This window comes from Mastigoproctus giganteus, chromosome 10 (assembly GCF_048544385.1).
Source record: "Mastigoproctus giganteus isolate SK-2022 chromosome 10, ASM4854438v1, whole genome shotgun sequence".
Lineage (NCBI taxonomy): Eukaryota > Metazoa > Arthropoda > Arachnida > Uropygi > Thelyphonidae > Mastigoproctus > Mastigoproctus giganteus.
In genome coordinates this window covers 222,443,061-222,460,441 of record NC_143584.1, presented here as the reverse complement: position 1 = coordinate 222,460,441, position 17,381 = coordinate 222,443,061, and the positions used below count along the sequence as shown (strand labels likewise).

The following is a 17,381-nucleotide window of genomic DNA, read 5'->3' as shown; positions in this document are numbered from 1 at the left end:
GGATGGAAGTCTGTTCCACCAACCAACCAACCACCCGCTCGCTGGCTAATGGCAAACATCTGCACATCTATCCTACATCTATCTTTCCTCAATTTGAATTTATGCCCTCTCAAATGATTATTCTGAACAAGAGGAAGAATTCCATCAGCATTGAGCATTCTCAGACCATTCAAGGCTTTATACACCTCAATCAGATCACCTCGCCGGTGCCTAGTCTCCAGGCACTGTAATTTGCAAAATTTAAGCCTTTCTTCATAAGAGCAACCCTTTGTTCCATTCACTAATCTTGTTGCCCTTCTCTGTACTCGTTCCAACAGCTCTACATCCTTCTTAAAATGAGGCCTCCAGACCTGCATACAGTACTCAAGGTGTGGCCTGACCATTGCCTTATATAAGGGGATAATCACCTCCTTATCCCTGCTAGAAAAATTCCTGTATATCATTGACAAGACACTATGAGCTACTCTTGCAGACTGTCTGCACTGCTCAGAAAACTTCATATCTGCCTGCACAATTACCCCAGGTCCTTTTCATTCTCAACCACTGTCAGTGTAGTACCACAGAGTTGATACATCACTCTGGGGTTGCTGCTTCCCATGTGTAGTACTTTACATTTGCCAATGTTAAACTTCATTTGCCACCTCTCAGCCCATCTGCTCAACTTTTCTAGATCCTGTTGCAGCAGCGTACTGTCAGCCAACCTTCATATCGTCTGCAAACTTGGACATTAAGCTTGATATACCATCATCAATATCATTTATAAATACAGAAAACAACAATGGACCCAATACTGAACCCTGAGGGACTCCACTAATAACACAATGAGCAGTGTCCATTGATTACCGCTCTCGGTCTTCTCCCACTCAATCATCCCTTTATCCATAGCAACAATTTGCCTCCAGTGCCACACTGCTCCAATTTGTGCAGCAGTCTTCCATGTGCAACAGTATCAAAAGCCTTTCTAAGATCCAAATATATGATATCAAAGTTATTCCCTACATCCAGATGCGCCAATAAAATTAAAACCTAAATTAAAACCCTGCATCCAGTTCCTTTGTGACCACGTCATCATATCCAGTCAAATTGGTCAGGCAAGACTTCCCCTTAACAAAACTATGCTGTGTCCGAGCTATAACTGAAGTCTTGTCTAAATGATCCTGCAGTGCTTCTTTAACTAGTGCCTCCAGTAGTTTTCCAACAGAAGTTAAAGTAACAGGTCTGTAATTACTTGTGTTGCCCTTTGATCCTCCTTTGTGAATTGGGGTCACATTTGGACATGTCCAGTCCATGGGTACCTCCCCTGAGTCTAAAGAAGCCCTCATAATTATGGCTAAGGGTTTGCTTACTTCCTTTGCTGCCTCCTTTAATATAACTGGATAGATCCCATCCACCCCGGGTGCCTTTTTTATGTTTATCTTCAACAATTTCTCCTCCACTTTCCTCTCACTTATTACAAAATCATCCGGCTCACTGCCAGAGTTTAACTCGCCACTGGCATTCCTCTCCCTGAATAACTCCTCATGGGTGAATGTAGATGCAAAATACTCATTTAGTTTGTTAGCCACCTGAGCAGGATCATCAATATCCAGTTGACCAATCTGATTCATCCCTTTCCTTCTAGAGTTTACATAGGTAAAGAACTCTTTGTTGTTTTTCTTTGCTTCCTTTGCCAAGGATTTCTCATAATCTGCCTAATCTACTTTGTGACTTGGTTACAGACCAGCTTATATCTATCATAGGCTTCCATGTCATCCATTAATTTATATGTATTCCATGCATTTTTTTTCTCTGCCACATGTCTCATTAGTTTATCTGACATCCATTTAAGCCTAAACCTTGAACAATATTTCTTAGTTGGTATATAAAGCCTAGTAGCTTCCAAGATAATTTCTTTGAATGCTTCCCATTTTGAATTTGCTGTTGCTAACATCATCAGTTCGTCCCACCATATAGAATTTAAATACTGTCTCAGACCACCGTAGTCACCTTTATGAAAGCAAAAACCCTTCTCTTTACCCCTGATGGTAGTTACCTCTTTGAGTAAATCCCACTTCAGCACACTGTGATCACTGCCACCTAGTGGTTCCTTTATCTGCAGATTCTTAATGCATGAAGAATCGCTACTGATAATCAGATCAAGAGTATTACTCCCTCTAATTGCCTCCCAAACATGCTGATGTAGAAAACAGTCGTCCAATAAATCCACAAAAGCCTTGCTAGTGTGTGAGTAACCAACCCACAAATTCCAGTCAATATCTGGGAAATTAAAATCCACCATTATAAGACTCTCTGATTTACTGGCCCTCTCTATTTCCCTGTACAGTTCCTTATTATACTCATCAGAGTCATCACTCCTACTCTAAATTTTGATCTCCCAATCCTTATGTCACACCAAATTGACTCGACAATGCACTGTCCAGCGATGTCGACTGGCTTCACTTCCTTGGATTTTATGTGTTTCTTAACTAATAGTATAACCCCTCCTCCCTTCCTGTCTTGTATATCCTTCCTGTACACACATTGTATTCCCCAATTTCCAGTTCTGCATTCCTTATATCTGTGTAACACCACGTCTCTGTTATCCCAACAATATATGCCTTTGATGTTCTGAGCAATACCTCAAATTCATCAAATTTATTTACCAAACTCCTAGCATTGGTGTACATGCATGTATACATGCACCTGTTCCTATTCTTAGCTACCCTAACACAACCCATGTGTTTACTTGTACTGCAATGACTCCCAGCAGTCTCTGAAATACCCTGCATCTTGTTTTCCAGGCTGCTACTCATTCCAATAAAAGCAGTGCAAGAATCACTTTCACCTCTGCCAGTGGCTACTGTTAATCTATTAGTCCTTGTATCCCCCCCAGTCTAGCAGTTTTCCGACCCACCTAGCACTGCCTCGACAACATCAGCAAATATTCTTGCACCCTTTCTATTTAAGTGTATCCCATCCCTGTAGAAGCAGTCTCTCTTGTTAACAAGTACAGACCAGGCTGAAAAAAATTCTACCCCTTGAGCCTTGCACAATCTTTCCAGAGCCGAATTGATCGACAAGGCTCTCATCATATACTCCTTCCTGTCATGTCTGGGCAGAATTGCAGACACTTTCAAATTCAACCCTAATTCACAGCTTTTTTTCAACAGTGACCCGTACTTGTTAAGTAATTCTGCTGGTCTCCTACTCGTAATATCATTAGTGCCAATGTGTACAACAATATTCACCCTTTGTGCCCTTAAAAGATGATATCTGCTCTACAACGTCATCAACCTTTGCCCCTGGCAGACATACCCTCGTCCTGTTCCACCTATCCTTTTTACATAGCATGTTCCCCGTTTCCCTGACAATAGAGTCACCAACAACTACTAGTTCCTGTGGGACCAGCGCATTCTGCCTTTGGGGTTGCCACTGTATTGCGTGATGATCAAATGCAAGCTTTGGTGTTGATGTGGGCAGCTGAGAGCTCGATGAGCCCTTCACTTTAGATCCTTCGAGATCATCCACCCTGTCCTTCAAGCTCTCATATAGGCCCATAACAATGCTGAGTTGTCGCCTCATTTCCTCACACTCCTTTCATTGCGTGCACATAAAGACATCCCCCTTGGCAATATCATGTCCCGTACCTGAGCAATCAGGTACGGGACATGATATTGCCAAGCATGCATGCAGTGCATTTTAAAAGGCTGTGATTCAGAGGGCAACTGCCCCCCCCTCAGTTCTCCCCTGATCCACAGCACTCCATTTAGCTTGAGCCTTTTGCTTTGCTGCTCTGGTCTGAGTCATGATTCCGATTCAATTTAAATAAAATTTCAATTTCAGTACAAAATTATAACCCTAAACGTGTATCCCAACGCAGTTGTAACACTATATATCTATATATTTTTTTTAAGTGTCAAGTATTATCTTTGAGTTTCTTTATATAAGTTCTGTATCAAGTTAGGTATTAATTAATTATGTTACGTTCGTAAAATCTAAGTCGTTATGTGTATTTAATTAAAGTACAATTTAATTGACAATGAAGTTCAACAAGATTAATAAATTACTGATTAATTGATAATATTATATACTATACTATACTAAGCTAATGCTATCTAGTTTGAGATATAACATTGTATTGTATAACAATGGCGGCAAGTTACGAATGGTAAATCTACGGACACTTAAATATTAATTAACTTCCAAAATCTTGCTGTCTCAATTCAGAATAAATCAAGGATCTTGCCTAGGTCTATAAGCTACTTACAGAAAATAATTTAATATAACAATTGGTCAATAAAGCAGCTAACTATAGCTAAAAAACGTCCAGTTTTCCGGCTCTGCAAAATTTGTAAAACACGTGGATTCCCTTACCGATACTAAGTAATAACCTACAAAATCTCTATATACGTTAAAATTTAAACTAAGTATCGTAACTAGGAATATAGAGCTACTCTAGAAAATAAATTAATATGCCAATTTAAGTTAATAAAACAGAAAAAAACTTCTCTATGTTCCTCAGCCATAAAAACTTCGCCTGCACAAGGCTACTCTTGTCTCCAAACAGTTAATAGGTTTAGTTTAATAATAGGTTAAGAGAGAGAGACATACAGAGAAAGAGAAGGGAGGGGACATTTTAAAATGTTAGCCTTAATTGTGACACTATTGGATAATATGAATAAATGGTTAGTGGGGCAGCAACAAGTGCAGATTAGAAAGCTGCTGATATCTTCAAGAATGATTTTGATATGTTACTTAAAGAAGAAAATTATTTGAAAAATTTTTTTTTTAATATGGATAATATATCTAATGGAAAAAGATGCCTACGTACATTCAAAGCACAGCACAGTGTATGCTGGGGTTCAAAGCATATAAGGATTGCATTACTCTTTTATTGTGTGGAAATGTTGCTGGCTATAATTTGAAGCCATTTATGATTTAATACTCACAAAACAGTAGAGCACTGAAATTAGTGTTACATTATCATTTAAATAAGAAGGTCTGGATGACACAGTTCCTTCATGAAGACTGGTTTACCAATTGTTTTATTCCAGAAGTAAAAGAATATTGTCATGAAAAAGATATTCCTTTTCAAAATCCTATTGATTCTTGATAATGCTTTAGGCCACTCTCCACAGTTAGCTTTACACTCAAATGTAAAAGTGATTTTTTACATTTGAGTCTAAACACTAAAAGTTTAAAGAAGCATACGGAGGAGGTAGCTATTGCAACCTTCTAACAGAGAAAGAAGAGACATTAAGAGAATTCTGGAAGAACTATAATACAGAATTAAGAACGTTGCGGAAGCATGGACTGAATTGACTACTAATTGCACGAATGGTATATGGAAAAATCTCTTTGAAAGTTTTGATGATAATTTAAACTTCAATAAAGCAAATGAAATTGGAAAAATTATTAATGATATTGTAAAGTTTGCTCGGCAACTTGATGTTGAAAATGAAGATATGAATCAGCTTGTTGAAAATGATATGGAGAAGCCTACCAGTGAGGACTTGATGGAGCTATGGGCATAACAAGTTGCACAAAAAGATGAGGGAGAGCTAGAAAAACAAAAAGAACCTCCTAAAAAGTTTGTGCTCAAAGTAATGATTGTAGCATTTAGCCAAATAAATGATGGAATGCGAAAATTTGAAAGTATGGACTCAAATACTGATTCTCTAAGGTAAATTTAATTCAAAAAGCCCTTGCATGTTACAGAGAACTTTATAATGAAAAGGAAAAGCAAACTGTTCAGATTGCCACCGTAGCCTAGTGGTCAGGCACGAGGGTAAAAGTACACGTGCCTTGAGTGACCGGGGTTCAAGCCTGTTACTGCTGAATACGGTGCTGTTTCTTGTATTCTCTCTATCTTGTGAACTCCTCTGACCGTTTGGTCATCCCAGAGTATAAACAGAAAATTTATTATTTATTTATTTAAAATTGGACATGTTCAAAATGAACCAATGTCTTTTCAAGTGAAAACACAGATGGTGAAGATGATTGCTTTTTCGGTTATTTTAATTTATCATATGTGCATACATTTGTAAGTGAAACCTTAAAAGAAATAAGTCTATGAACATTTAGGTAATTTATGTTTATTATTTTTTGTTATGTATTTGTATGCCCTTAATATTTTTGTATGAAATTTGACTTACAACCAAAGTGGTGGAACAGAACTCTGTCATAAGTCAAGGGATGCATGTAGTAGCATTTCCAAAAGAAGATTATTAGGAAAGCTTTTAGAAGTTGCATTGCAATCAGTGTGTATACATGATCAAGGAGACTACTTGAGAGGTGCTCCATCGAAATAGTTGGCTTCATCATTCGTCAAGCTTTAGTTCAATCCTCAAACCGTTTGATCATGTCATTATTGTTGTTGGCATTATTATTATAAAAAAAAACTTTTTCTCTCATAAAAATTTTGGATTTTTTTCCACTCTGTGATGGCTACCAGTACCAATTGCATGAGGTGGTTGGTTTCATCCAGTTATTATTATTATTGTTATTACTGTTAGTTGAGGAACTCTTTTACTATCTTACAGGTGTTTAGAATTGTGGCTTTCTGTATTTCCATGTAAGTGTTCTAGTAGGCCTATTGCTGCTAGGTTCTTATGGAGTCTCATTGGCACCATACCAGTGGTTGACATGCCATTTGGGATGGTCATTACTTGTTCCATACGCCACATATTTTTTTGACTTCCTGTCTTAGGTCTGTTGCAGGAATTGCCTTGTCCATTATTATGGCATGGTCCCAGTATAGTTTGAGAGTAGAGGTCTCTAGTATACAGCCTGGGTTCATACTTGTAATATGGTACACTTTCTTTGATCAACTGGCATTTTTGCGCTAGCTTCTGATGTATTATCCTGGTTGTGTCTGTGAGTGTACTCCATCTGGGTGATCACTCTGCATCTCACAGTGATGAACTGAAGTAATGAGCTTGTTTCTGGAGCAGCTGGCATCATCAACATACATCTGTCACTCTGGGGTCCTTGGCAATGTATTTCCTGTAGTTCTTGGTGTTGATTACCTGGTCTTGGATGGCAGGCATGAATCCTTCAGTCACAGGGGAAAAGCTTCTCATTTGCGGGCCAAGGCATTGGAGGCCACATTATCTATGTACTCTTTATGCATGTCATAGCAGTATCTCCCATGGAGTGCTTTCTTTGTCCATCTTTCTGTCTGTGTGAGTGGGTTCTCCTTGTTTAACATTGTGTTGTGTGCTGTTTGTCCATCTTTAATATGGCGTGATATATTGGTGCTGTTTTCCTGGAAGTAATCCCACAGGTTCTTAATCATCTTCTTCTCTTGTTCAGTGAGATCAGTCAATCCCCCCCCCCCAGTGCACTATGGCCATATTTGCCAATGCACCTAATAAATTCCTAAACCAACCAACAATCCCCCCGTCCTTTATGGGCTGTGGTCAGTCTCTTGATGGCCACCTTTGGGTGGTGTTGATGGCTCTTCAATTTCCTTATTCTTTATTATTATTATTATTATTAAAATAACAATTTAAATGGTTAAAGAGAATTTTTACAGCTAACCACTTTCCCTACATCACTCTTGAAAATATAAACATTAAAGGGCTGGCTGTAGTCACAGGTTCGCTTGCATTTTCAAATATATATGCAGCTACAAAAATATTTATAATCCATATTTTATATGGATTATGCATATTTTTATATGTTGTTTTACCTGCTAAATAATAAAATTGCAAGCTATTCTTATTTAAGTATTAAAGAAATGCTTTTTGTTTTATAGTATCAGAATGCCTGCTCTAGTTTACCAAAACTATGAAACTACTTTAGTGCTTTCTAAAATAGGAATTCTGTGGCTGAAATATAAAAAAATATTTAGTTATTATAAAATAAATAAATAAATAATCTCTAGTTTAAACATTTTCTTGTAGCAACATCGCTGGGATAACATGTCTCGTAAACCTTTCTTAAAACTGCAGTAATTAAAACATATTGACTTCTCTGTAAAATTATTTTTTTATTTTCTTCTTACAGATCCCAGCCATTTATTTAGAAACAAAGTTGATACCAGTATTTATTGGAATTATAGCAGCTTCAGTGGCCTTCTACAGCTATTTTACTACAATTTTTACTGGTGGAGCAGGCAAAAATGGATCAACTGTAGCAGTAAGTTTTAATGAATTGACAAATAAAAAGAAAATATTTATTTTAAATATTGCTGTCTTGATTTTTAACAACGGTGGCTGATCACAAGTTGTCAAAATTGCTTAGGATATTAATTAGAATGCTTTTTTTTTTTTTTAATTCTGCCCACATTTGAATAATAACATTTCAGACATTTTTTGGCATTTTGGATATTTATTCAAATAATTGATAAGTATGGGGTTTTGCAGTTTAATGGTACTCAGGTATGTCTTGTTTATTTTTCGATTTAGATTTGTCACCTGATTCTTGTTTTTTTTTTTTTTTTTTTTTTTGTTATACTAAAATTTTTTAATTTGATGTGATAATTAGACTAAATATTACTATTTAGATTTTACAGTTTCTAATTTAAAATTTTGCCTGATTAATTGCTTTTTGTCAATAGGAAAGAAAAGTTGCTTCCTATCATTGGCTTTAGTCTATAACATTTGTTAAAATTTTAAACTAAGCCAACTTTTTTTATATTAACAGTAGTCTGCCATTTGTTTTGTGTGTATGCTGTAAAAATTTGCTGCACTATCTGAAACTTTGTCACCTGCCTAAAATGACAATTATATGAAATTATTTCAGTAAAATTATTTCTTCATTTACCATTATAAGCAGAGAAATAATTTTGCACTTTTAGTTTTGTAAACTCCACCCACCTGCTGTTCAAGAATATGCTATTTTTTTTATTTATTATTATTTTTATTTTTTAGGGGCAGAAAAAATTCTATATACAGTAAACCCCCACTATTCGCGGTATCTGTATTCGCAGTCGCTGATTTAATATAAAATGAAACCTAAAAAAATGTGAATTTTAAAGTGCCATGAACATTTTCCGCCATAAAAAACATGGGCGTGGCTAAAATTATCTTTCCCTGTCAAAACAGCATTCAGTGGGTGGGGGTGGAGGGATGACAAAATCGCGAGTGTGGATGTTTCTCGCTAATCCTTGTTCAGTATGTGTTATGCGCATGTCATGGAAGGTTTCGTCGTTTGCTTTTAATTTATATGCTTACAAATTGACTAAATTTATCAATTTGTAAATTGATATGCTTACAAAAGTGATAAATCTACCATTTTGCAGTGTAAAACAGACTTTTTCGAGCGTGTTAACGGAAGAAAGTGACTTTATTGTGGACAAATTCTTTCTAACCCGTACAAAAATATGGTTACGAATAACAAGGGAAATGTGAAAAGATCAAAGAAGGTGATGACATTAGTGAATAAAATTGAGTTATTAGACAAAATTTCTAATTGTGAAAGTGTCTCCTCAGTGGCAAAACATTATAAAATCAATGAGTCAACGGTACGATCAATCAAGAAATCAAAAGAAAAAATCCACTGTAGTGTCCGTGAAAATGCGCTAATTGCTTCAAAAATTTGCTCTGTAACTCGTGATGTTAAATTAGAAAAAATGGAAAAGGCTTTAAATCTGTAGATAGAATACCGAACTCAAAATAAAATTCCGTTAAGTTCACTCATCATTCGTGAAAAGGCGAAACTCCTTTATCAACACTTTAGCGAAACAGGTGATAGCACTGACAGGATAAGTTTTTTAGTTAGCAAAGGCACCGGTTTGAAAGATTTGTTTGAAATTTCAAATAGATATTACATTTAATATTAAATTGTTTCTTATTTTCATTTCATTTCACTGTACTGTCTATGTACATAGTCATATTATGAAGATACATATAATACATACATAGACAAAATTTTAGACTAGTTTTTCTTATATATTTCATACTTTGGAACGGAACCCCTTTATTACTATGGGAGCCATAACTCAGTATTCGAGTTTTCGGTATTCGCGGCATTTCTCAGGAACGTAACCCCTGTGAATAGTGGGAGTTTACTGTATATTAAATATAATTTTTTAAAAAGTTACAGTGAATGAAATAGGTTCAGTTAATGAAAGGTTAATAAGTCAGGTAAGACAGATGCACCTAAAAGCTCAAAGCAGCATTAAAAGATACAGGAGTATATACACTGATGAGCCAAAACATTGACCACCTACTTAATATGATGTTGGTCCTCCACATGCAGCCAAAACAGCTTGTACCCAGCAAGGCATGGATGCTACAAGATTTCTAAATGTGTCTTGTGGTATCTGGTATCAACACGTAACCAGCAGATCCTTTAACTCCTTAAGGTCTGTGGTTGAGACGCTGCAGATCGCAGTTGCTGTTCCAACACAAACCACAGATGGTCGATGGGATTGATGTCTGGGGAATTTGGAGGCCAGGGTAATACCTGGAAGTCTTCCTCATGTTCCGCGAACCAGTCTTGAACAATATGGGTTGTGTGGCATGGCACATTATCCTGCTGAAAGATAGCACCGCCAGAGGGGAAGACTGTTGCCATGAAAGGGTGTACCTGGTCAGCAATGATGTTTAGGTAGATGGTAGACGTCAGAGTGCCTGACACATGGATGACTAGACCCAAGGTATCCCAGCAGAACATTGCCCAAAAGTATGACGCCACTGCCACTGGCTTGTTTTCATCCCACAGTGCATCCAGGCGCCATCACTTCCCCAGGGAAACGATGCAAACATACCCGGCCATCCACATGGTGCAACAGGAAATGTGATTCATCAGACCAGACGACCTTCTTCCAATCACTCAAGGTCCAGTTTCAATGCTTGCTGCCCATTGTACGCACTGTCACCAGTGAACTGTGGTTAGCATGGGCACTCAGAGTGGCCTGCAGCTATGCAGCCCCATTTTCAGCAGGGTTCGATGTACTGTGTGTTGTAACACATTACTCCTGTCACCAACATTCCAATTACCAGCGAGTTGCGCCAGTCACCCTTCTGTTGCCGCCTTCGCTCACCTCGATCATCGATGAGCCGTGGTTGTCCAACACCTTGCCAGCGGTTCGTGGGTTCCCCTCCTCGGACCACTTTCAGTAGGTACTAACCACCACCGACTGTGAGCACCCACCAGCCATGCTGTTTTGGATATGCTCTGACCACTCATCTGGCCATTACAATTTGGCCTTTGTCAAACTCACTTAAGTCTGCTGCCTTGCCCATCTGAAGAACAAGAGTAACACTGATTAACAGAGCTCAGTGTCAGGTGTTTTTTATACCGTGTCCCGACCCACACACGGACTGTAGTTCACCTGTGGTTGCTTTGATTTGCATAACGACTCGCTGGTCATAATGTTTTGGCTCATCGGTGTATAAGTTTATATTAATATATTGAATAAAGTATGAATAAATGGATGTGAAAATTACACAAAGTGACAGTAACTAGAAGGGTGAGGATAGTAAAGGAAGTGTAGTAGATATGTGAAAGGTGAAAGAATGTTAATATCCTAAAAGTTATGATGAATTAAGAAAATTATGGGCTGAATTACAAAGCCAATAGAAGGTGGGTGGAACTGTAAAGTAAAATACGAATAAAATAAAAAATAAGTGGTACAGCTGTCATCAGATAAGGGGAGGGAAACATATTTAGATAAAGGTTGAATATAGGTAAGACAAATGTGCAGAATCTGATGTCAGCTGAAGCAAATATTTATACATGATCAGGTATTTCATCAGGGGACTACACTTGATCATGTATCAGGAACTGCGTTTCTATACTTGTCCATAGTAGTAGAAGAAAGGTGAAAGGCCAAAAAGCAACAAAAATGTAATTAGCACATTCTAATACAATATGAACAAGGTAGTATCTGATGAGAGCTGTAGCACTTTTTATTTTTGTTTTATTTGTATTTTACTGTACTAATTTTGCTTTACATTTCACCCACCTTCTATTGGCTTTGTAATCCAGCCCATAATTTTCTTAATTCATCATAACTTTTTAGGATATTAACATTCTTTCACCTTTCACATATCTAGTACACTTCCTTTTCTACTATCCTCACCCTTCTAGTTACTGGCACTGTGTAATTTTCACATCCATTTATGCATACTTTATTCAATATATTAATACAAACTTTTATATATATATATCATTGATGTATTTCTAAAAGAGATGAAAATTATAAAAGTATGAGGAAGGCATTATGTGGATATTAAACTATTGAAGCTAAAGAAAAATGCTTCATTCCACATATTATTACAAATTTCGTGGTTTATTAGTTTTTATACAAACTTTTTATTTCATTTCCTGTAAAAAAATATTTAATGATATTTTTATAAAATTTGGGAAATTATATCTTTTTTAAGATCAATAATTCCTAAATACGGGTAAGCTCGCCTAACAGTTTCACTGCAGCAACCCTAAAAATTATCACCAATATTTAATTTGTGATATCCTTCAGCTTATTATAATGACACTTTAAATATTGAGAAATGTGCCACCAAATAGCCCTCCAAATTGATTAAAAATAAATCATCATTAGTATTAGTAGAAGAAAATGATGGAAGAAAGCAAGCATATACAGCATCAGCCAAAGACAAAAAAAAAAAAAAACCTTTCCACCACCACATTTATTTAGTTCTTCCTTGAATTTATTCAAACTACCCACTTCCACAACAACAGATTGAAATTTGTTCCAACAATCAACCACATGCTGGCTGAAGGCAAACTTCTACACATCTATCCTGCAACCATCCTTAATAAATTTGAATTTTATTCCCTTCACTAACCTCATTGCCCTTCTCTGCACCTATTCTAGAAAATCTAAATCCTTCCTAAAATGAGGTCTCCAGACCTGTATATAGTACTCAAGATGCAGCCTAACCATGGCCTTGTACAAAGGAATAATCACCTCCAAACCACTGCTAGCAAAGTTCCTGTCTGCATTGATCAGAGAACTTAATATTTGACTGCAAAATTACCCCCAGGTCTTTTTCATTCTCCACTACAATGAGTGTAGTACCACACAGTTGATACATTACTCTGGGGTTACCCATATGCAGTACCTTGTATCAACTGCCATTTCTCAGCTCATTAACACAATTTTCCTAGATCTTGTTGCAGTAGCTAAACCTGATGACTGTTGTTAACCCCACCCTCTGCCAACCTTTGTATCATCTGCAAATTTAGACATTAATGGAGTTCCCTGGGGAACTCCACTTAACCATCCCTTTATCCATAGCAGTAATTTGCCCTTGATGCTACATCGACCCGGTTTGTACAACGATGTTTTATGTGCAACAGTATCAAAAGCCTTCTTGAAATCCAAGTATAAGATGTCAAAATTATTTTTGCATCCAGTTCCTTGGTCACTGTATCATAGTAACCTATCAGATTGGTTAGACAAGAATACCCTGGTCCTGTTCCACCTATCCTTTTTACAAAGCATGTTCCCCATTTCCCTGACAATAGTCACCAACAACTACTAGTTCCTGTGGGACCAGCGCATTCTGCCTTTGGGGTTGCTGCTATGTTGCATGATGACCAAGTGCAAGCTCTGGCGTTGATGTGGGCAGCTAAGAGCCTGATGGGCCCCTCAATTTAGATCTTTCGAGGGTATCCACCCTGTCCTTCAAACTCTCATATAGGCCCATAACAACGCTGAGTTGTTGCCTGATTTCCTTACATCATGCACACACAAAGACATCCCCCATGGCAATATCATGTTCCGTTCCAGAGAGTTCAGCAAACATTTCACAAGTTGCACATTTTTTTAGGCTGTGATGTGTTGGAGAATCGTCCCCTGCAGTTCTCCCCTGAGTCACAGCACTCCTGCTGCTTTGTGCCCGTTGCTTTGCTGCTCTAGTCTGGGGCGTGATGTTTAAATTCATGCTGTGATTTCTGTATAATTGCATGCTTGTGTAAATGGTCCTACATTACTTCTTTAAACAGTGATTTCATTATGTTCTGTAACTGATGTTAAGCTAACAGGTCTAATTACACACATTGCATTTTGATCCCCCCCTTCCCTTTACGAACTGGAGATATATGTACACTTCTCCAATCCATAGAGACCTCCTCTGAATCCAAGGATGCTCATAATTAAAGGTGAGGTTTTGATTATCTCCTTTGCTACTTCCCTTATATAATTGGATAGATTCCATTCACCTCAGGTGCCTTTTTTACGCCCATCTTCAACAACTTCTCCTCCACTTTCCTTTCAGTTATCACAGTGATTTTGGTCCTCGTTAGCATTTGATAATCTTCTGACATTCCCTTCCCAAAAGAATTCCTAATATGTGAATGCAGATGCAAAATACCTATTCGATTTGTCTGCAACCTGAGTAGGGTCATCAACAGTTAACCCACAGACATAAAGTGGCCTAATGTGATTCAACCCCCTTCCTTCTACTATTAATATAAGCATAGAAGTCTTTGCTGTCTTTTTTTTTCATTCCAAGAGACTTCTCATAGTCTGCCTTAGCTTGCCTAAACTCATTTGCGACCTGATTACAGACTAATTTATATATACCATAGGCTTCTGTATCACCTAATAATTTATATGCATTCTGTGCACTTTTCTTCCCTGCAACTTGTCTCAGTACTTCATCTGACATCCATTGAGGTCCAAGTCTTCAATAGTATTTCTTTGTTGGTACGAAAAGCCTAGCAGTTTCTTTGATTACTTCCCATTTAGGATTTGCTGTTGGTAATGTCATCAGTTGTTTCCACTGCACAGAATTTATAAACTGCCTGAGACCACTGTAATCACATTACGAAAGCAAAAGCCTTTTCCTTTACTCTTGACATAGTTTTGTCTTTAATTAAATTCAACATTAGTACACTGTGATTGCTGCCACCTGCAGATTATTAATGCATGAAGATTCACTTCTGATAACCAAATCAAGAGTACTGCTTCCTCTTGTTGCCTCTTTAACATGCTGCTCTAGAAAACAGTCATTCAAGAAATCCACAAAAGTTTTGCTAGTGTGTGAGTGAGTGACCCACCCACAAATTCCAGTCAACATCTGGAAAGTTAAAATCCCCTATTATGAGACATTCTGATTTTCTGGCCCACTCTATTTCTTTGTATAACTGTTTGGTATACTCATCACAGTCATTAGGCTTATAACACACTCCTACTTGCAGTTTTGTTTTTCCAGTGCTTATTGACATTTATTGCCAAACCGAAGTGTCATTTAATAAGAGACCATACTCTGTATGCTGCTTTTTTCCTTGTTTTGTGCTTTCTGATTAATTTATTGTACATCACTTTTAAAGTGGTCTAAAGCACTCATGAAAGAAAGAATCAGAATGGAAGGAAGTTAAAACATCAGATATGGCTGGAGCATTGAGAAAACTATGGTGTGATTTTATCCAATATTAACTTGGATTGTGAGAGTCAGTATTGATATACAAAGAAACATAGTGGAAACTGCAAAAAAGGCTGGCTTAGAAAATGTTGGGAGACTAATGTGATCAATTTACTTGAATCACAGTGAAAATTTGATTACCAAAGACCTCCTTGAACTTAAGGGGGTCTCCGTAGCCAGGTGGGCAGGAGCAGCAGTGCGTAGCACATGCTTCTTGATTAGACTGGGGTTCGAGCCCGTGACCACCAAATACGGAGGATGCGGAGAGGTCAGGGAATGACCACCACATATTCCCGGAGCAATATGGCCTTAGTTGCTAATGCTCCTAAAAAAAAAAAACCTCCTTGAACTTAAAGTAAAGAACGCAAAATATGGTTGAAGAAATGCTAATGCTGCAGTTCCAGAAATTAATAATAAATGTCTTATTTTTATGATTAATAATAATAGGACATGTTAGAAGCATTTTCCCTATTTAGAAGCTTCATTGGGATAAGTTTGCTGAGAAAGACATCCAAACGAGCAGCAGATAAAGAGATATGGAAAAATGTTCCAGCTATTATATAAAAAGAAGACCTACAACAGAAAAAGCATTGTCTGTGATCAGCTAAGATTAAAAAAAAAAGTTCTTTTTATTCTGCAATTTTCCTTTTGTCTAATGCAGATGGCACCATATGTAAATAAGCCACAAAGATGAAGCTTTCTCTTATTATGCCACCGTTGTCATGTCATTTATGCAAAAGAACTAAGTCTGCTTAGCTGTTTGGAATTATCTTCCATATTGCTGTATTATGCTCTAAAAACTGATATATTTAAAGTTTACCTTCATGTTTTTTAAAGGAACATATCTATTATTATAGAATGGGAGTATATGAAAAATTGCTATTTTCACTTATTGACTCATTTTTGAGCAACCTAATCCTCACATTATACAAGGGTTGATCCCTGTTTGGCCTTAAATCTGCCTGCGCTCCCCCGAGATTACATTCAACAGTACTTCAGTCGTCTCTGAAGTATTTGCATGGTTGTTACTTGTGTTGCTAATGAGTAAAATTCTTCTGCTATTTCCACATTCAATTTTATTTCCCTGTGTTGTACATTGATACAATTAATGTTTTGCTTTAATTTTCTGGAATTTGTACTTGATGCAACCACCCTGACACTTTTCCTTCTAGGTTTCAACATTTCATGTATGCCTGCTGCCCCACCATACTCGATAATTTCTGTGACATTTTCTGTCCCAATAATAGAGATGGTATCCAAAGTTTTCCCTATTTAAATCTTTATCTGTTCATCAGCAGTCCTTGACTCCTCCATTTAGTAAATTATTAAAGTATTTATTCCATATTTTTAAAATATCCTGCTCTTATGTTTTAACTTTGCACTTAATATTTTTTTTGTTCCACACAACCAAGGTAAAAAAAAATTTCATAACTATAATAAAACATATATTTTCCAGCTGATCTAAAGTGACATCAGATGTGGAAGCATTTTTTCACTGAGGCATATTCACTGCCATTCTTTGCCATATTGAGCATGTGCATGCAATGACATAAAGATGTACAACGTCTTTATTGGAAAATCATGCAATTTGTATTGTTAGCAATTGCAGTCTATTTTGGTTTCAATAGTGAGCAGAATGGTTGTGTTTTTAAATGTTTTCCTGTGTGTGTGTGTGTGTGTGTGTGTGTGTGTGTGTGTGTGTGTGTGTGTGTGTGTGTGTGTGTGTGTGTGTGTGTGTGTGTGTGTGATTTAGTGATATGCTGATTCCGTCTCTGCATGGCATGCATTACTTGAGGAAGTGAATAGAAATATAAAATTTGAAACGGCATATGCTGCATAATATTACTGTACACTGCAAACTAGTAAATTTTCATTATAGCCAATGTTATAACAATGGTTGGCTGTAATTGGTTTTGGCAATCTTTTCATAACATACAAGCTATTCACAAGTTGTGGGACCCATTTAAGTCCTCATATTTTATTGTGCACATATTCCAAATTATCTGTACTAAGTGACATAAAACTATATATTGTTAGTTTTGTAACAGTAGTGACTTC

The 17,381-nt window shown here is 37.0% G+C and overlaps 1 protein-coding gene across 1 annotated transcript in view; it reads left to right on the top strand.

Moving 5' to 3' along the window:
* Positions 1-17,381, top strand: part of LOC150079960 (cholinephosphotransferase 1-like) — an 85,970-nt gene that overhangs the window by 20,225 nt on the left and 48,364 nt on the right. Inside the window, exon 5 of the mRNA XM_090383292.1 lies at positions 7,990-8,121. Coding sequence (XP_090239418.1) covers positions 7,990-8,121 — 132 coding nt within the window. The remainder of the gene's footprint in view (positions 1-7,989; positions 8,122-17,381) is intronic.